This window comes from Microtus pennsylvanicus, chromosome 2 (assembly GCF_037038515.1).
Source record: "Microtus pennsylvanicus isolate mMicPen1 chromosome 2, mMicPen1.hap1, whole genome shotgun sequence".
NCBI lineage: Eukaryota > Metazoa > Chordata > Mammalia > Rodentia > Cricetidae > Microtus > Microtus pennsylvanicus.
In genome coordinates, this window is record NC_134580.1 from 26,341,165 (window position 1) to 26,361,348 (window position 20,184).

General features: G+C 49.8%; 1 protein-coding gene across 3 annotated transcripts in view; it reads right to left on the reverse strand.

Annotated features, from left to right (window-relative positions):
• Window positions 1–556: 556 nt before the first annotated feature.
• Window positions 557–20,184, reverse strand: part of Vdr (vitamin D receptor) — a 57,726-nt gene continuing 38,098 nt past the window's right edge. For 2 of the 3 annotated variants that reach the window (XM_075960508.1, XM_075960507.1), the window contains exons 5-10: window positions 15,706–15,890; window positions 15,373–15,484; window positions 13,332–13,503; window positions 5,111–5,262; window positions 4,823–4,939; window positions 567–3,659 (exon numbers count right to left, since the gene is read on the reverse strand). In XM_075960508.1, coding sequence (XP_075816623.1) covers window positions 3,400–3,659; window positions 4,823–4,939; window positions 5,111–5,262; window positions 13,332–13,503; window positions 15,373–15,484; window positions 15,706–15,890 — 998 coding nt within the window. In that variant the 3' untranslated portion in view covers window positions 567–3,399. Of the gene's footprint in view, window positions 3,660–4,822; window positions 4,940–5,110; window positions 5,263–13,331; window positions 13,504–15,372; window positions 15,485–15,705; window positions 15,891–20,184 lie in introns of all 3 variants that reach the window. The other variant, XM_075960506.1, reaches the window with a different exon arrangement.

A 20,184-nucleotide genomic window follows, 5' to 3' on the forward strand; every position in this document is an offset into this window, starting at 1 on the left:
TGGAAGTGAAGTCAGTGCTCTTAACCTCTGAGCCATCTCTCTAGCCCTTGGCTGGACATTCTAATTTGCTATGTCTGTCTTCCTCCTCTGGGCCCCTAAGGAGTTGTATTTATGCACAGGGATACTTGTAACACTCTGAGGCGCTGGCCTAACAGATGTCCCCAGTGCAAGGACTTTCGTTACCAGCAGTCCCTTGGTTTCCCGGTGATGTTCTTTGGCAAGTGCCACACCTGACTGCGGCCAACACAGATTAGGCCGGATGCTCAGATGCTTCTTGGGGAGCGAGCACTCTGTGACCCAGCACCTCTAGTTTCACCATCTCTGAATGGAAACCTCCCTCATGTCCTTCCTAAGGTGGCTGCAAGACTACCCATCATCTGTCACAGGGCTTAACTCTGTCGGGGGCGGTAGAACATGACAATTAGTTAAAGGCTCCCAGAGATGGCTGCCTAGGTCTGAGCCTCACCTCTCCCTCACCACAGTGTAGCTGTGGGGAGCCGACCCCCTTCGCCGTGTGAGGGCAACCATCAAGGGTCCTTATGAAGAGCAAACAAGTTGGTTTTCATGAGGCCTTTATTTACAGCGGTGCTCGTCACAGAGGGAGCGCTGCGCAAGCGGGAGCTGTCTGGTACCCTCGGCAAAGCTTCTCATGGTTTATTTGACAAGATCTTAGAAAACATTTTTTTTCTCTATGGGAATCTCTTTGGAGGCTCTTTAGATGGCTGATGTCCACCAGATTTGTCATTTATGTCCACCATCACTGTTGACCCAACTTGGACTCCCCGACTTTCCTCCTCTTAGGCAGCAGGAGGATTCTCCTCTCTTGAGAAATCTTGCTGCTTTTCCATTGTGGTGTCTATTTCCCTTCGTGTCTAGTAATACCTCTCAGAAGTGCGAGCTCTTTCGATGCTTACCTTCGTGTGTTCAGAAGAAATAAACTAGACATGCTTCTCAACCTTTCTTGGCTGGTTCGGTTTCCTCCTGCTCCTAGGATTCCCTTTGGGTGCTGCCTCAGTGGTGGGTCCTTGGGCTGATTAACTGGCCTGCTCTGGAGGCCTGTGGAGTTTCGTGGAGAGGGCAGGAAAGGAAGAGGACAGAGGGGGAAGTTTTCCAGAGACCGACACATGTTATTGACAAGATAACAGCAGCACACAGGGCTGAAGTGGAGAGTCCAAAAGCCAGGCCTTTGCACGGGTGGGTGGGTGGGTTATTCTCCGGGGAAAGAAGGAAGTCCCAGAAGGAGGTTTGCTCTAAAATCCAGGGCTTCCTCAAATCCTGGGCCATCTACCAGAGAAGTGGAAACAGGCTCGATATAAAATGGCCCAGGGCCATAGTTCAGAGTTTCTCCAGGCCTGGGGACGTTTTTGAGTATGAGAGCCCCAGTAAACCCTGCTCTTCTCTAATGGCAGGTTCTTGTTATAAAGGCGCTGAAGTCCTTAGCAAGTTTCAGACTTTCCCTCCCAATGAACAGCGAGCTGGATCAGTGTGTTCTGCAGCTAAAATCAAAAGTCTTTCTGTAGTTTTTTAAGCAATAACAATAATCATCAGTGTACAATCTTTTCACACACACACACACACACACACACACACACACACACACACACACACACATTGCTGATTCAGGCGCTGCCACCTCGGTGTTAGGACACAGTCTAGGTGGGGTCTAATTCTGAAAACAACCCTGATCTAAGAAATTTAAAACGAAACCTTCTGTATGCCATTCTGCAGCATGGGAATGTGGCCCCAGATGCTTTCCACTTGAATTCTGGGACACGCAGGGCAAGGTGGATACTAATGGTTCTTGCAGTGTTAAATCTGTCTTGTCCCAGGGTTTCCGGGGAATACAAAAAATGTAACTATGTTTTCACTGACCTTAGCACTGTACTGCTGCTTTCAATGGGGCCGTGTTCCCTAAATCAAGCATTCACCTAAGGACCTTCTATGAGTCCCTCTATGAGAACCTCTTCTGTATGGGTTCCACACACCCATGATCAGAAAGGGGTGTACTTGGGGTGAGTGAGAACAGGGTTCCAAGCTCCTGGGCTGGGCTGCTACAGAAAAGTGGAGTTTGAAGATGTGCACCTAGCCCATCGCCTGTCCGTTTCATAGGCCTCCCTTGACTTTGGGTGGTGGGTGGGAATCAGGGAACTGGTCCCATATCTTTGCACTCCACACATTCTGATCACCCCTCTCTGTCTCCGGAAGTGAGGAGTGATCCTGTCTGGTTTTCTATCTGGATAGCAGGCTTGGAGCTCCACTCAGGGAGCTCTTGGCTTTCCCCCATCTTCTAAAAGGAAGAAAAGGTAGCTCCCCTAGGCAAATGAGGGGAGACACTGCTGCTCCAAGTAGGGGTGACGGGGAAGCTGAGATGACTTCTGGGACATTCTTGGTGAGCTCCCGGGAAGCCAGAGAAAAGGGGTCTTTTCTAGGTAGGTGGTAAGGCACTGGCAGGGTAAGGGGTGAAGACAGGGCTGGGGATCTTCTGAAAGTTGGGGGCATTTGGTCCTGACACATGTGTAGGTAAGAGGAGCAGTCCCACTATCTCCAGGCTGAGGGACCCTTGACTTGATGACAAGGACAGAGGGTCTCATTCATTGTCCTGTGGGAAGAACAGGCTGGCTCTGTGCCTCTTTACTTGGCCTGTGTCCCATCCCCTGGGACCTATCCTTGGGTGCTTTCTAGGTCAGTGGTTCTGGGATGGGGAAGAAGCCCCCTGGTCCAGAGGTCCTGGCCCTGGAAAATTCCCATGGCGAAACCTCAAAGGTGGGAACTCTGGAGCTAGGTGAGTACTCAATGGTTAGTGTGGTAGTGTATTTGGTCATCTTGGCAGTGAACAAGTCCATGAGTATCATGGCAGAGGAAGGAGGCCCCACATTGGGCCCTGGGATGGAATAGCACACAATGGCGGCAGCATGAGATGGGATGCAGGGGATGTAGGTGGGTACCTTTTGTTGGCAGGGGTAGGGGATTTCCCATTAGGCTCTGGGTTGGTGGGGCTGGAGTTGGGGGGAGGTACAGGTACCTGTCCCTGAGACATGGGCACATTTCTTCTGCCTGCCTCCCTTGACACAAGCAGTAGCCCCTTATAACGGGAGCATCCCCAGGCAGGGCTCTGCCTTCGGCCTCTGCCCTCTATGCCCGCTTGAGTTTCTTTGTCAAATGAGTAGCAGTCTCTCTTTAACTGAAGTCTCAAGTGACAGGGCCAACCTGTGATCTGCAGGAAAGGGAGACAGGCTGGGCAGGGGAAAGGATGGGCCAGACAAACGTGGGCAATGGCAGAGGAAGGACTGAACTCCAGAAGGGGGGCAGGAGTCACTGCTGGACTGCAACCTGCCCAGAGCCTGGGCACGGGGCCCTGGAGGAGCAGCCCCACCCAGGCACCGCTGCAGGCTACCCTGGTCAGGAGATCTCATTGCCAAACACCTCCAGCACAAGGGGTGTGAGCTTCATGCTATTCTCGGGCTGGAAGGAGATGGAGCGATACTGTTTGGAGTGTTCCTCATTGAGGCTTCTCAGGTCAGCCAGCTTCTGGATCATCTTAGCGTAGAGCTGGTGGCTGCCTGGTGGTGGGTGGCGGCAGCGGATATAGGTCTGCAGCGTGTTGGAAAGGCGGTCCTGAATGGCCTCAACCAGTTTGGCGTCTTGGACCCCAGGTCGGTCTGTGTCACAGGGGATGGAGAAAGACACAGGGACACTCAGCTGCATTCCTTGCTTCTCACTTTCACAGCCAGCCATCCACACAGATACCCATGGCAGTGTTCACCCCGATGACATCCCACTGTATTTGGGACCAAGTCCTTCCATGGAATCCTCTGGTCCTGCCCCACATCACCTCACTCCTTTTGTCTCTAGGTTCAGTCTTTGGTATTCAGATCTTCCACACTGGCCTCTTCCCTCTGCCTGGAAGTCAGCTCTCCACTCTGCCTGCCTGACTGCTCATCAGGGAACAGACTCAAAGCCCTTCCTGATACCCCTTACCTCCCTGCTCCAGATCTACCTCAGGATCTCTCTTGTAGTATCACATCATTTTCATATTCAAAACTCTCACCATAATGAAAATGAGCAGATACTAGCATTCATTTCCCCGCTAATCTTCTTGAGGGAAAAGTCTATCCTATTTGCTGCGACACCCTAAGCCTTGCCTAGTGCCTAGCCATAGTAAGTGCTCAGTAAATCATGACTGAGCATGTGAATGGGTGAGTACATGCCAGCTGGGCACCAGGAGGGAAACCTATGCCTATTCCCTGGACCTTCAGCCTGGGAAGTATTCCTGGGCACAGGCCACTAGTTTTCCCCTGTGCACACGTGGTCCAGGCTGAGCCGGCACTGCATTCCTTGGTCTTTATCACCAATATAACATCTCTAAGACCACAACAACTCCCTTCTTACTCTTTTCCCTCCTTGGGTCACGGCTCACAGCCTCCAAAGTCAACTTAGGCAGAAGCATCCATTGCTCTACAAGGGTTTGTGCCCTGCCTTTGAAGAACCTCGGGTGACAGGAAAGTTCATCCCAGTTCAGACAAGAACAGAACCTGAGTACTGGCAACACCCAAGCCCTATGTGTGGCCTGTGGAACCCTGTTCATCTGGTTCCTCAAAGTCCTCTGAATCACCCTGGCTTCCACGGGACAAAGTCACGTGTGTTGAAGGACCCCTCCACATGCCATATGGGCTATGCAAACTCAGCAAAGTGAGCGTTTCCTTATTTGCCTTTCTTGTTTCCTTCTCTCTCAGACTGCCCCATTGACTGTGAGTGGAGCTTTACCACGTGACCATCCCCACCATGTCCAGGTCTCTCCGTGCCTCCCTGCTCGGCTCCATACCTGGGGAGACGATACAAATGGCCATGAGTAGGACATGTTCCTCCTCATGTAAGTTCAGCTTCTTCAGCCCCACCTGGAACTTTATGAGGGGCTCAATCAGCTCCAGGGTGTGCCCAGCTGTGAGAGAGAGAGAGCGAGCAGCCAGCGTGAGAGCAGAAGCATCCACCCTGCCCGTCTCTCCCTGCTGTTGCCCGCTCTTCTTCCAGGTGCCTGGTCACAACCCCAAGCATTCAGAGACTATAGAGTCGGAGTCCGGGAACTGGGGAAAATAGAGGAGTGTAACTGCACCTTTGGTGACGTCAGTGATATCATACTTGTAGTCCTGGGTGCCACAGTCCCAAGTCATGTCATCCATGGTGAAAGACTGGTTGGAGCGCAACATGATAACCTCAATGGCGCTTGACTTGAGCAGTACGATCTGGTCGTCAGAGGTGAGATCCCTGTTGGGGAAGGCGGGAAGGGAGAAGTCAGGCAGCCAGTAAAAACCTGCAAGTCACAGGCACCTATTTAGTGTTTGGACAGGGATCTCCTGGAAGGTAAGAGTGTGTCTGGGAGGCAAGAAGAGACCAAGGCTTTCCCAGTAGCTCAGTGACCGATGGCGGAGGCTACTATGGTCAGGAGGAAGGGACAGCCACAGAAAGCCCCCTGTGTTGTGGTATGTACCGCAGGTTTGCAGAAGGCATTGGCAGAGTCACCATCAACACCTCTGCGTTTCTTTCCCAGTTGTCCATCTCTGTAGCAAGCTTAGCCACCTCTGTCTCCAGGATACATGTTGGGCCGTGACTTTATTCTTGCTCTCTCTAGGACTGCTCTGGCTCAGAACGCCACTGTTTTTGTTCTTGGTCTGTGTGTCTGTGGTGGCCAGAGGCTGATGTCCAATGTCTTCTGTTGAATGCTGTGTCTGGAGATCGGACTACTTGCTGAACCCAGAACTTGCTGCTTCAGATTGACTGCCTGGCTAGTGAGCCACAGGGAACCACTCTCCTCCCTTCCCTAGCACTGGGGTTACAGATGCATACTGCACATCTGGCTTTCATGTGCATGTTGAGGTTCCTAACTCAGGCCCTTAAGCTTGCACAGCAGCCGGCTGATCTCCTGAGTCATCTCCTTTGTGGGGTGGTTTGAATGAGAACGGCCCTCATAGGCTCATATATTTGAATGTTTAATTACTAAAGAGTAGAGTTTTTTGGGACGGATTAGGGGGTTTGACCTTGCTGGAGTAAGTGTGCTCATGTTGGGGGAAGTGTGTCACTGGGGGTGGGTGAGTTTTGAGGTTTAAAGAGCCCAAACCAGGCTCAGTGGTCCTGCCTGCTGCCTGTGGATCAGCATGGAAAAATCTCAGTTATTGCTTGCTGTAGCGCCATGCCTGTCTGCTTTCTGCCATGGTGATCATGGACTAACCCTCCGAAACTATAAGCAAGGCCCTAGTTAAAATGCAAGTGTTACGTTGGTCATTGAGTCTCTTCACAGCAATAGAATACTAAGACAATGGCTCTCTCCATGGTTTGTGCAAGGGCCTCCTACTAGAATCCCAGAGTCTCACATTTCCCATTAGTCTTTCCCATTGCTGCTACAGGGCAATGTCATTCTTGTGCATGAGATCCTCCCTTAGGATCAAGCCCAGACTCCACAGCTTGGCTCCGCTTTCCAGGCCTCTTTCCCATAACAAATGCCACCACCCGTCCGTTCTTGCGACACGACACCACTCTGCATTCAATTGCAATGCTCCCCTACACAGCGTGCCTTTGAGGATGCTCAGTTTCAGCTAGGAGCAACTCTTTTTTTTATTGCATTAATATATCTTGCGTGCATGAGCCACAGTGCATGGGTGGAGGTCAAAAAGGGTAACTTCAGAGAGTGTCTACCCTCCTTCTAGCAAGTGGGTCCCGTGGATGGAACTTGACAGCAAGAGCCTCTGCCTTTTGTATCATCTTGCCAGGTTCAGAAACACCTTCCTTTAAGGTTCCATCACACCTTCTGGTCTCAAAACCAAGTGTGATCTTGCATGGAGTCTGGCCAGATCAGCAGAGTCGGTTCTTTCTCTGTCACCAGTGCATACTGATGGTGCTCACTTTCCCCCTTTCTTCTTGTGCTTGCCTCTTCCTCTGCTTGTTTTGTGTTCTGGTCTCCGGGGTTCTCCATAGCCCAGGCTGGCGTTCTCTCTGCCTCCTGAGAGCTGGAATCACCACTCCCAGCTCTAAGCTTTGTTTATACTTGAGAGCCAACACCATCTCTTAATTGCGCTATTGTTTCCCACAGAATCATCACTGAACCCTGAGTACAAGAGGATCAATAAACATGTTGATGTGACCAGAGGCCAACCATTGCAGGCTTCTGAGTCAAGAACTGGGCTTGTCTGAGCAGCGGCAGAGAAAGGCAGTTGATAGGCCAACTCACTTTTGGCTTTCCCTGCTTTCTTTTCCTGACCGTCTAGACGCCTCTGTAGGAGTCTTCTGTAGACAGGCTAAAATGCTTTCTGCGGCGCTTTGGTGTGTAAGTGCAGGACACGGACAATGGATGATGGGAAGTGGAAGGCTTCCACCGTTAGGCGGCAGGCCAAGGATTGGGACTGAGAAACTCCAGAGGTAGTCTAGCTGGGAGGGTCCCACTGGAGACTGCGTGGCCAGCTCCGCTCCAGCACACTTGATGAATGGTGGTGACATGGCGGCTGCAGATTTCTCCAAGAGCCAAGCTCACAGCCTCTGGATCCAGCTGTGAGTTCTACATCAATTGCCTCTTCTTCTATTGAGCTATAACCAATAGGGCCATACACTTGTGCAATGTCCTAATGGCACACAGAACCGGCAGACTTCTCTATTAGCTGTGAGGACCCCTAACCAGAGCTAATTGAATGCTTTTATTTTAAAATTTTATTTATTATTATTATTATATTGTGTGTAGGGGGTGCATGTGTGCTATGACATACTTGTGGAGGTCAGGGAACAATTCTGGAGAATCAGTTTTCTCTCCTTTTCCTCCACCATGGATTCTGGGAAATTTGAACTCAGGGCATCAGGCTTAGGCTGACAAACACTTTCACCTGCTGAGCCATTTCACCAGTCCTGGCTTTTTGCTTTTTAAAGGGAACTACTGTGTCCTTCTTTTGTAAATAGATTAACAATGTGGTGTCTAACTGCTCCTAAGTATAAATAATCAATGCATGTCAAAACAGCAAAAACCAACCAGGTGTAGTGATTCATGTCTATGATAACATTTAGCAGACGGTAGCTGGGGAGATGATTGTGCATTTGAGTACAGCCTGGGCTACATAGTAAGTTCCTGACCTCCCTGAGCTTCTAAGTGAGACCCGGTGTCAGAAACAAACAATCAAATGCTAACACTGCCTCCATCTGAGTTTTAGATCACTATTAAATCTTTGGAAATTACAGAAAAAGTATAAAAAAATAAAAATTCTTCAAAAAAAAAACCCAGCTTAGTTCTCAGTAGGCTGCGTCATACTGCACCCCAGCTATATACAAGGCCTCTGGTCACTTCTCACTCCGGGTACTCCCTGTGGCTGTGAGAGGGGTCTGTGCTCTACTCAGCACAGGTGTCTGGAGGTGAGCGGTCATGCCTGCTGCTTTGAGGATCGGTGTTTACTGTGGTCCAGACATCCACCTACTGTGAGGAAAGCTACAACGGCCCCGCACTCTACCCACAGCGGAGAAATGCGGAGCCTTATGAGATGGTTCCCAGGAAACTGGGAAGGGGGCTTGTTCTGCTAAATCAAGTACCAGCTCAGGGCCTGGCCAAGCGTCACCTCTCCCAGCCTAGTCAGTCACTATTCACACCTATGATCACGTCTAGGCACCCAGAGGTGTGCCTTGCCTTGGAACTAAGCTGCTGTCTGGCAGCCCCTCCCTGCCTGTCTTCCCACGGTGTCTCCAGCAGGTTTCCAGCAGAGTTCTTATCTCTGGGCAGCTGTAGCTTACATGCTTATCTCTTCTATCAGACACTGAGTCCCTGGAGGCCAGAGATGGTGTCCTAATCAACTTCCACCCCTCACGGTTTAGACAAGGAAGCTGCTGGTAGGAAAGATACCTGGTTGTGCGGGAGAGAGTGAGAGAAGCCTCTAGGACCTGTGACTGGAGGGCCCTGGAAACGGAAGAGACAGCAAGGCTGCAGGCAGTTAGCTCACGAAGCTGGGCCTGAGCGGCTGTGGCCTTGTAGCCTCTTCCCAAGTACCGCAGCCTGCCTGCAGTCAGCCTTGGTAGCCACCACTGCTCCCGGCCATTTAGAAGCTGCTCCTGACCCTACCTCCTCCAGGTACTTCTGCAGTGCAGAGAGAGGTTTGTGGGTGAGCTGCAGCAGAGGAGGGAGAGGAGGTAGAAGGAGGGAGCAGAGCCAAGGGAGCACCGCTGTGCTGTGCATGCCCAGAAGAGCCCAGGAACTGCCGCCCTGGGCTGGAGTCTCATCCCAACCCTGGTCCCCTCACCCACACAGACATCTCATCCTGCCTTCCCCACCTGTCTCCCTCGCCTTCAGGCAGCAAGATCAAAGCTGCCAGGGACAGTTACTACTGTTCTCAGGAAAACACAGCCCCTTGGTGTGGAAATCACAGACCCAGAGAGCTACTGGGCTGGCTCCCATCCAGCTATGGCACCCCTTCTGTCTAGTCAGGGTATCCATATTAGCATACTTCCAGAGCTCTGGCAAAGACCTGGCCCATTTTTCTTATAAAACAATCAGCCGCCGGGCAGTGCTGGTGCCTTTAATCCCAACACTCAGGAGGCAGAGGTAGGCAGATCTTTGTGAGTTCAAGGCCAGCCTGATCTACAAGAGCTAGTTCTAAGACAGGCTCTAAAGCTACAGAGAAACCCTGTCTCGAAAAACAAAAACAAAAATACAAAAAAAAAGAAAGAAAAGAAAAACAAAACCAAAAACCAAAACAAAACAAAATAAACAACAACAACAACAAAACAAAAACAAACAAACAAACAAACAAACAAAAACCACTCTGCTGAGCTGTCTCAGGCCATGCTGAAGAAAGAAGAACCGACCTGAGGGTGTTCATCATCAATGTAACCCATTTTGCAGCGATACCTGGGTGGTTCTTGTGTCTGCTCATGCGTATCTCACTTTAGCCGTGACTACAGGGCTAGGCTAGTGAATCCTGTGGGGAAATGGACCCCCAAAGGAAAGGAAGGAGTAGGTCATCTCAGCCTTGGAGAGAGAAATGGAGGAGAGAAAGTAATAATAAGATATGGGGGCGGGGGACAGAAGCTGAGGTACTCAAGAGGGGGGAGTGTTAGGTGGTCTTGATGCATGATGGTTTTCTATGTATTCAATGAGAGTTGCCTCTGCTTCCTCCAAACACCAAACTTCAGCACATAGAAGGGGCTCAGGGGCAACCTGTTCAACCTTGCCCCTACTAGAGTGAGGAAAAATGAGATTGCTTCTCAGATTCAGGTGGAAGCCAGCTGCTGCCAGGACTTGGGTTCCTTGGGGTGTTTTGTTTTGTCTTGTTTCTAGTTGTTTACACAAAACAAGGCTTTGGAAGGCACAGAGCTACCAAACAGCAGCATGTAGCACGGTAGAAGGAGTTGGAACTTGGTACTAAACAAAATGTGTTGCCAGTTCCACGGCCAATCTCTGAGGGTGAAGCGGGCCTCATTCCATACAGGAGACCGGTGTGCCCACCTGGCTGACAGAAAAGTTTCTGGCCCTCTCAGCCACAGCCGAAGGTGCAGCGCGGTGGGGCGGGGAGGGGGTTCTCAACACGGCCTGTCGTGTTGTTCTTCTACATGTTAGCCACACCGACTCCGTCAGAGCAGGTGAGAGCTATCGGGCAACATGCAGGCAGCTGTCTCCTGGCGGAAACCAGCCTGGAGGTGCTGCGTTAGGTCCGTGGATTACCCCTGTTGAGAGGATGGTGTGGTAATTTCAACAATAACTAATTGCTTTCCTTCACAGGGAAAGGCTGACAAATCCACGAAAAACCCCTCCTGTTAGCTTCTGTCCAAAGGCGGCCAATGTTAAAGTCACTTGCAGCTCCCAGGACTCAGCACCGGACCCTAGTTCAGCACCTGCAAGCAATCTGGCCACAGTTATTGCTAGCTCGGGAAAGGATGACAACATTGTTTTGTGCTGACTGACTTCTTCCTATTTCTTGACCATGTTATATACAGGCTATATGGAAATGTACCCAGTGAACTTTGGGAAACAATGAAGAGATTGAATACAGATCTAACCATATTTTAATATATATATATATATTGACAATACTGTATTGTTTTAAGAATATTTAAGGTGTGGTGGCACTCGCCTTTAATCCCAGTACTTGGGAGGAAGATGCAGGTAGATCTCTGTGAGTTCGAGGCCAGCCTGGTCTACAAAGTTAGTTCCAAGATAGCTAGGGCTGTTACACAGAGAAACCCTGTCTCAAAAAACAAAACAAGCCGGGCGATGGTGGCGCACGCCTTTAATCCCAGCACTCGGGAGGCAGAAGCAGGCGGATCTCTGTGAGTTCGAGACCAGCCTGGTCTACAGGGCTAGTTCCAGGACAAGCTCCAAAGCCACAGAGAAACCCTGTCTCGAAAAACTAAAAAAACAAAAAAAAACAAAAAAAAAAAAAACAAAAAAAACCAGGGAGCCACTGGTGATGTCCCCTGTTAGTTCCTTGGGCAGCTGAGGATAGGCAACCTGAAATGACCCTATCCTATAGCAATACTGACGAATATCTTGCATACCACCATAGAACCTTCATCTGGTGATGGATGGAGATAGAGACAGAGACCCACACTGGAGTACTGGTCTGAGCTCCCAAGGTCCCAATGAGGAGCGGAAGGAGGGAGAAGATGAGCAAGGAAGTCAGGACCACGAGGGGCGCACCCACTCACTGAGACAAGGGGGCGGATCTAGTGGGAGCTCACCAAGGCCAGCTGGACTGTGACTGAGAAAGCATGGGATAAAACCGGACTCTCTGAACATGGCGAACAATGAGGGCTGATGAGAAGCCAAGGACATTGGCACGGGGTTTTGACCCTACTTCATGTTCTGGCTTTGTGGGAGCCTAGCCAGTCTGGTTGTTCACCTTCCTAGACATGGATGGAGTGGGGCGGACCTTGGACTTTCCACAGGGCAGGGAAACCTGACTGCTCTATGGACTGGAGAGGGAGGGGGAGTGGGAGTGGGAGAGGAGTTTGGGGGAGGGGGAGACGGGTGGGAGGAGGGGGAGGGAAAGGGGAGGCTGGGAGGAAGCGGATACTTTTTTTTCCTTTTCTCAATAAAAAAAAAAGAAAAAAAAAAGAAAAAAAATTAAAAAAAACCCCAAAAAACAAAAAAAACAAAACAAAAAAGAATATTTAATACTGCAGGGATATTCAGATGTAAGTATTATATATGCCTATATATACAGATGCACACACACGTGTGTGTATGTGTGTGCATATTCAAATGTGTACAGATGTATGAGCCAGCATGTGTGTGGAGGCCAGAGATTGGCAATGGGCAACCTGCTTGATCTCTCATTACTTAATATATTGAGGCAAGGTCTCCCTGAGTCCTAGAGCTGGCTGATGTGACTAGTCTAGGTAGCCAACTTGCCCTGGGGATCCTCTCTCCCTCTAAATGCTGGGACTACTAGTTACGCTAGCCTGGATTTATTTTTATTTTATATGTTTGGGTGTTTTGCCTGTGTATGTCTGCATAGTATGTGAGTGCAGTACTTGTGCAGGCCAGAAGAGGGTATTAGATGCCCTGGAACTGGAGTTACAGACAACTGTGGGCTACCATGTAGATACTGGGAATAGACTTGGGTCCTATGGACGAACAGGCTTTTACCTGCTGAGCCAGATCTCCGGTCCTGGCCTGACTTTCTTATGTGAGCACTAAGGATCTGAACTCTGCTCTTCACGCTTGTGCAAGTGCTCTTAACCCCTGAGCTATCTCCCCAATTCCACGTGTAATTATTATTAAAATAAATTTGACATGAGTGAGCAAAACCTGTATGAAGGAGTCTATAAGGCAGGACGCTTACTCTAGTAGAACTCTCTGTCTCCATCCTATTTGGTCATGTATGCCAGTGAACCTGTCTCAAGTTTTCTAGGATTCCTGGATTATTTCACAAGTCCGGAAGTCCTGACATTGTCCTCGCGGTCACTTCATCCTGGCCTCGGAACTGGATGTGCAGGAACTTTCTAGGCTGAATCTAAAGGGTTTATGTGAGGACTAGTTTTGAGCCAGCAGGGCTCTAGTGAGAGCCAGCGGTATGGAACTAGAGCTCCTTGGTCTGCTTCTGACACCCTAACAGGACCCTAGCTGGTCACGAAAGCTGGGTGGGAAGTCATTTCATCATCCAGAAAGTGAGCGGTGGAGTTGCTCTCAGAACCATCTCTCCACGCAATGCTGGGAAGCTAGATGTGCTAAAGGGCTGTCCTGCCCTGGTCCTGAGGTCCTGCGGGGGGGGGGCAGGCGCTCTGGGATGGGGGAAGCAGTAGAAGATTGCCGAGTATCATCTAGTTCCACCCAGAATTCTGACAGTCTCCCACACATTGCAAGAACTTCTTACTTGAATCCGGGGATCATCTTGGCAAAGCCGATGACCTTTTGGATGCTGTAGCTGACCAGGTCCGCCAGGTGGGGCAGCATGGAGAGCTGCGAGAGATCCAGGCTCACAGAGGGGTCATCAGAGTCCTCTTCATTCAGATCCAGGTTGGAAAAGTTGGACGGTTCCATCATGTCTGGGGAAGGTGATGAAAAAGAGGGAGTTACTTAAGGACACCCCGGCCAGGCATTTCTGTGAGGACCCCATTGCGTGACCCTATCGTGACTGCCTTTCCCAGGGTTGCTCTCCCTCCCTAGGCTCTCTCTGGGTCTCTCCCCATCTCTTATTTCAGCTTTTTGAGACAGTAAATTCAAGAAGCCAGAAACACTCGATGGGGGAGGGGGGAGTCCTTCTTAGCTATAATTTTGCAAAGCATGAAGTCTTCCTAAGAACTCAATTAAAACTGTAGGGCAAAAGCTCATTTCTTCAACCCACGGGGCAAAAAGCTCATTTCTGTTATGATCAAAGAATTACAAGGTAGAGAATATTTACATTTTCCAACTATATGTTGGAGACAAACAAAGTCAATGCTGGTATTTGTAAAGTCTGAAGCACTGAGGACGCTCTTATGCAGTGATGGGTGCAGCAGGACAGGTAAGGTTGTTCAGGGACTCTAAACTATCTGAAACTAGGAGCAAAAAGCCTTCAGTTGCCGAGTGTGGCCATGTGTACCTGTAATACCAGCTCTCAAGAGGTGGAGACAAGAGAAGTGAGACATGGTCTCACTATGTAGCTCTGGCTGGCCTGGAATTCACCACCTGCCTCTACCTCTAAGCACCTGAGTAGAGCCATTAAGGGTGTCTCCCCAGCCCCACAGAGAGACAGACAGACAGACACACACACACACACAGAGATAGTTTATCATTATGTATGTAGTGATCCCACTTGCATGCATTCATTATAAGAAAAAAATTGGAATAAGTATAAATATTTTTTTTTTTGGAAAAGTTTAAAATCACCAGCACCCAAGAGGCAGAGGCAAGTGATTTTTCTCTGAGTTCCAGACCAGCCTGGTCTACATGGCAAGCTCCAAGACAGCCAATGTTACATAGTAAGACCCTGCTTCAAAGTAAAATTTAAAAAAAAATAAATAAAACTACCTAAAGGACGTAAGTGATTATTAAAAGCTGAAGTACTACTACTTGTCCCTAACTGGGACAATGACTATGTTGTCAGATGGAAAGCCGAATGAGTACTTGGGGTGGGGGTGGGGAATCCCAATGAGGGGAGGGGAGGGAGCGCCAGTCACAAGTCACGCCCAGTGCTTTTCTCTTAAGTCTGACCACCTCCCTCCTTTCACTTCCGGTGGGTAGGCACTGTTCGTGCTGTTATCTCAGAGCATTCGGCACTAGCACCCCATCTCAGTCTGTGCACGGGGGTGTGGAAGAGTCTGGAGCTCTCATGTCTGAAGGCTAGAGTTACCCAGGAAGTGTGTGCACGTGGTGGGGGGAGTTCCATCCCCACCTTCTTCCAGGCCCTGAGAGAAGAACACCAGAACTGGGTAAGAGATAGAGGCAGAGAGGACAGGGCACCATGAGGTAGGGACGGATGGGGCAGGAATGTATATGAGAGCCCAAAGAGAGAAGTACAGCATCCCAGACTCTGAGGAGTTGAAGGCGACGGGTTGTCCGAGGTCACAGTGCTCGGTTCCCCCAGTGCTCAGGCTAGGGCCCTTCCCGCCTCATACCTCATCTTCCTACATCAGTTCCACCTTTCAAAGAGTCCAGGACTAAAACATTGGGTAGTGACCTCCAGGTCATTCCAGGGAGGAAGTCAAGGATAGAGCTTGGCTCAGAGGCTGAGCTTGGACCCAGATTTGTACAGCCAGAACCCCAGCTTGGCTCTTCCCAGCATGCATCTTGCACAAGACAGCCCTCTTTCTGTGAAAGAAGGGCTGTGTCCCACTCACAGTATGCAAATGGAAGATTTCTGTCTCTTCCCCTATAGCCTAAGAGCCACGAGGTGGATGCTTTCCCCCAGTTTGCTTGGTGGAAGGGCTTCTTACCTAGTGATGTGGTGTACAGATCGGAGCTGGAGGAGGAGGAGGACACCCCGGAGAAGCTGAATGTGGGCCTTTCAGGATAGCTCTCCTCACTCCCATCCGCACGAATCGGAGGCTGGAAGGCAAAGATGAAGTCTCAGAGATCCCTATTTGGGGGTCACTTTCCTGCCTCTGAGAGCAACAGCTTTAGGGAAGGTCTGCAAGGGGAAAGGTTCACGGGGGCAGCAGGGTCTCCATCCTTTCCCAGCTCCCTGACCCCCCAATTCCTGCTCCCCACGCCTAGGCTATATCTGATTCTCCACTACCCCAGCTCAAGCCCTGGACCAGCAGACGAACCCGGAAATCCTTGAAGTAAGCATAGGTGGGGTCATAGGTCTTGTGGTGGGCTTCCAGCAGGATGGCTATGATGCGCTGCTGTTCCTCCGATAACTTCGGCCTCAGACTGTCCTTCAAGGCTTCTTCCTCTTTCCTCTTCATGATCATCTCCCGTTTACGCTGCACCTCCTCGTCTGTTAGGATGACTGTCGGGGCGAGAAAAGGAACCCAAGGGATGGCCCAAAATTCCTCCCGGAACCCTTCCTCCACAGCTAAAGTGCTGGCACGGGATGGGCTAGTCCGTGGGACCCAGCCATCATGTTAGCTCCAATGCCGTGACGTGGTGGAAACTGGATTTTCTATGGTGAAAAGGCAGATGTGTGTGGAAGGAGTGGAGGTTTGTCTGGCAACGGGAAGTCCATATTCTCAAGGACAAGATGTGGGACCTTGGGAAAACAGCAGGCTTTATGGCTTCATAAAAAAAAGAGCAGTTTGAAGCCTATGGTCTCGAGAGCACCACCCGCTCCAAGCTCCCTGCTTTGAGAACCGGATGTGACTGGCACAGTTACACACTAGTCCTTGCTCATGCCTCACGCTCCACGGCTGTGTGGGCCTTTCCTTTCCTTCTGCGTGGAAGCTAGGGAAGCTGAGAAGAACCCCTTGAAGAGGCCATTTCCGCATTCTCATTTCCTGACGTGGAACTCAGCGGCCCGCTTCACTCTAAACAACGCGAGAGTCTCTATTCTTTTGCCCCTCTGCGTAACAACCTCTCAGCCTTTGAACCTGGTTACGCTTGGGACTTCTGCTCAAGGAATGTTTTGAGATCTCTTGGAGATCTCTGAAGACTGGAGCCTGATGGCCGGGGCCTGGGGCGCTCCTTCCAGTTGGCAGTAGATGGCTGGTCATGGGGGAGACTTTGTCACCTGCAGGCTGGTACAGGGGCATCTGCAGTGACCCCTGCCATCCTGAGTTGGGGCAGCTGCCTGCAAGGACAGCTTTGGAGCAGGGTTGCCTGGCACAACAGCCGGGCAAACAGACTGCCTGGCCAGGGCTTGCAGAGCCCTGATGGTAGGAGTGGGCACTAGGGCTTCAGCCTGTACCTACTTGTTCTATGCTCAAGCTGCCAGGGCTGCCAGGGCATCTGCCCACAGAAGTGTGGAGTTTCACAAGAGCAGGGGAAGGAACCAGAACCAGAGAGTAAATGGCTTTAAGAGAGGTCTATTGACCTGAGCCTGTCTTAAAGGGAAGGGATGAGAGAAGTCAGTGGGGGTGAGGAAGTACCGATGGGAGGCAAGAATGGAGAATCAGAGCCACAGGCATAGCAGGAAAGGGAAATCTTAGACAAAGATGGTGCCTTCTTCCCACAACCAAGGTGCACAGCCCAAAGAACAGTGCTGGAAGGAAGCCACGCCCAGGTGGTGACTCATAGGCCCAAAGAGCTGCCAAGCCTCCTCTCACCCTCTCAGGAGGTTGTCTTTCTGCTCAGCCCCTAGGAGGTCAGGCGGGGTGGGGGACAAAGGAGCTAGGAGCATCCCAAGGAAAGGAAGGGCCAAGGAAAGGCCTGTGGAGCCATGGCCAGGTGCCCCGTCTCTCCTGCCCATGTGAAGGGTGGGCAGAATGAGAGATGGGAGCTCAGGAGGCAGGGCTCTTCCTGTCCCACTGTGGGCGTCCACGGGCATGTTGATCAGCCTGGCAGATTTTGGTAGCCCTCCCAGGATTCCATGGTGTTATTCTCCTGCTTAGGAGCTTCTCCATCTTTCCTGCTTGCCAGGACCAAATCAAAGGCAAGGCCTTTCATGATCTGGCTCAACTCTTTCCAACCTCATTCCTCAGCATCCTTGGACACGGTTTCTGTTCTAGGCACGTCAGCGATGCCGAGCCGTAAACACAACCTGCTTACACTTGTGCTGGATGTCCGTCCCTGCGTCTTCTCTACCTGACACCTACACACAGTCTCGTCTTCCCTCAGTGGCTAGCTTCTGATGTCTTTTCCATGAAGCCTTTCTTGATTGCCCTGATCTGCTCTGAGCTCTTGTTCTCATTCTTCATGCATAATTTTTGTTTTCCACACGCATTGAGTCTCCCACTCTTTGAGGCTCATAGCTGACACAGGTTTTAATAACTGTTGACCGAGAAACTTGAGAGATTTAAGGACGCTTTTCCTAGCACACAGGATACCCAAGGATAGGGGCTATGGCTTACAATTCTGTGTTCCCTCACAGAGGTCAGTTGGGGGATTCCTGCCACGGCGTGTGATACCAGCTATCAAGAACATCAGCACAGAGTGTGTCTTCTCTGCAAGTCATTTTCATGGGCACTGAGAGGCCTGCACTGGGCTGTCTGCAGTCTACTGTCAGGAATAGCTCTCAAAGCACACAGGTGAGTAACCCACCGAAGCCGACCTCTTTGATTTAAATAATTGTGATTGAAATGCTTCTAAGACAGACTGATCTGTCAGGGACCACCCAAACAACACAAGCTTTTCTCAGATGATGCCTTCAGACTCTGCAAGCTCAGGGGAAACTCCAGAACTGTACGCTTTGGGGTCTTTGTGTGATTTGGCACAGCTTCTGTCAATACCTCTGCCAAGTTATGTGTTGTCTGTGGTTTTGGTGCTTGTCTCTAGAGGCATGGCTTTCTTGCTCTTTGAAATTTATTTATTTATATATTTATTTATTTAAGGAGTGTTGTGCCTGCATTGTGTACCATATGAATGCCTGGTGTGTGCAAAGGCCAGAAGAGAGCATCGGATCCCCTGGGACTGGAGCTATGCATGTTTCTGGTGCTGGGAATCAAACCCAGGTCTTCTGGAAGAGCATACAGTGCTCTTACCCCTGAGCCATGGCTCTAGCCCTACCTGCCATTTGTTTGGTCCTTCCTTCCTTCCTTCCTTCCTTTTTTTTTCTTTTTTTGACAGGTCTCACTATGTATCTCTGGATGTTTCAGTACTTGCTATGTAGACCAGGCTGGTCTCAAACTCAGAGATCCATCTGCTTCTACCTCCCAAGTGCTGGGTAAGTACCACCACATCCAGCCTTAAAATTACTTTTGAACTTTTGGGATCTACAATTTCTGGTGATCAAGTTTGGCATCATAAGAAGATAAGATTAATGGGTGACTTAATTGGTTTTTAAATGTATGAATCATTATTATAAGTATGTTTTGGGCCTGGCAGTGGTGGCACACGCCTTTAATTCCAGCACTTGGTAGAAGCAGAGGTAGGAGGATCTCTGTGAGTTTGAGGCCAGCCTGGTCAACAAAGCAGGTTCTAAGGCATTCAGAGCTTTTACACAGAGAAACCTGTTTCAAAAAACCAAAAATAAAGAGGTCCTTTTGCACATTGGCTCACTAAAACAATCTTTTAATGTAAATATCATCATTGTTTCCATTTTGTAGAGGAGGAAACTGAGGCCCAGAGAGGTTGTGTAGCTTGCTCAGGGTAACACAGCTAACAACAGTAGAGCCAGCATTCAGACTTGAGCAGTCTGGTTCTGGGATGAATGGTCATCCCACAAGTCCATCTGTCTCTGACTGTATTGAGCTGTAACTGATCAGTGGGACGCTGTCTCTTAGACATGGAGTCTGGACATAAACTGTCCCAAGTAAAGCTAGAGTGTGAACAACTAAACGAACAAAATTCATCAGTGATTTACTTGAAAAAGACAAAGAAGATCCAGGATTATCTTCAGAGACAAGCAGCATAGTTCAGTAGGAAAAGTCACAGTCGGTAGAGTGCTTACTTGCCAAGCTTACAACTTGAGCTTAATCTTGGGGCCCGCCTTGTGGAAGGAGAGAACTCTCCCATAAGCTGTCCTCTGACCTCCACATGTGGGCTATGACACACGCCCCAGCCTAAATAAATAAATAATTTAAAGTTCAGCGTCAACCTTTACCACTTCTCTTCCCATCTGCTTGCGCTGAATAGCAGCCATGGCCTCTCTGCTCAGGACTGGTGAAATCAGACTTGCTGGTCGCTGTCCAGAGCTTCCAGGAAGCAACCCTAACTAGGCACAACCATACCTCATTCACATATTCACATACACTGTTGTGATTTGTGAAATAATTAGCTCAAAGGGCTTATTAACCTCTTAGGAATTTTAAAAATAATTTTATTGGCGAATCGATACTTAGATGCTACTACTACAGGTCAGAGGACATGGTTATGAGATGCAGCCAGCGGTCTGGTAACTGGGGTCTGGGGAACTCTGCAATGGATGAGATTGAACGTCAGTAGTTGGTTTTGGTAGCCTGTACCGTCCCAGAATCACTTTCTCCACTTCCTTGCAAATCCCTTGCGGGGAAACATGAAGTAGTTTGGTGTAAGTTATTTGCATGTAAAATATGTTTCCTGTCCAACAAAGCCTAGACTTGAGTTGGAAAGCCAAGATCTGCAAACATGAACAGTTTTCAAATGTGAAGGTGTCACTAGTGACCTCAGAACACCAAGGGAGAGGATGTAACTCTTCCCCCCAAATGAATGACTCAGACAATATCAGATTT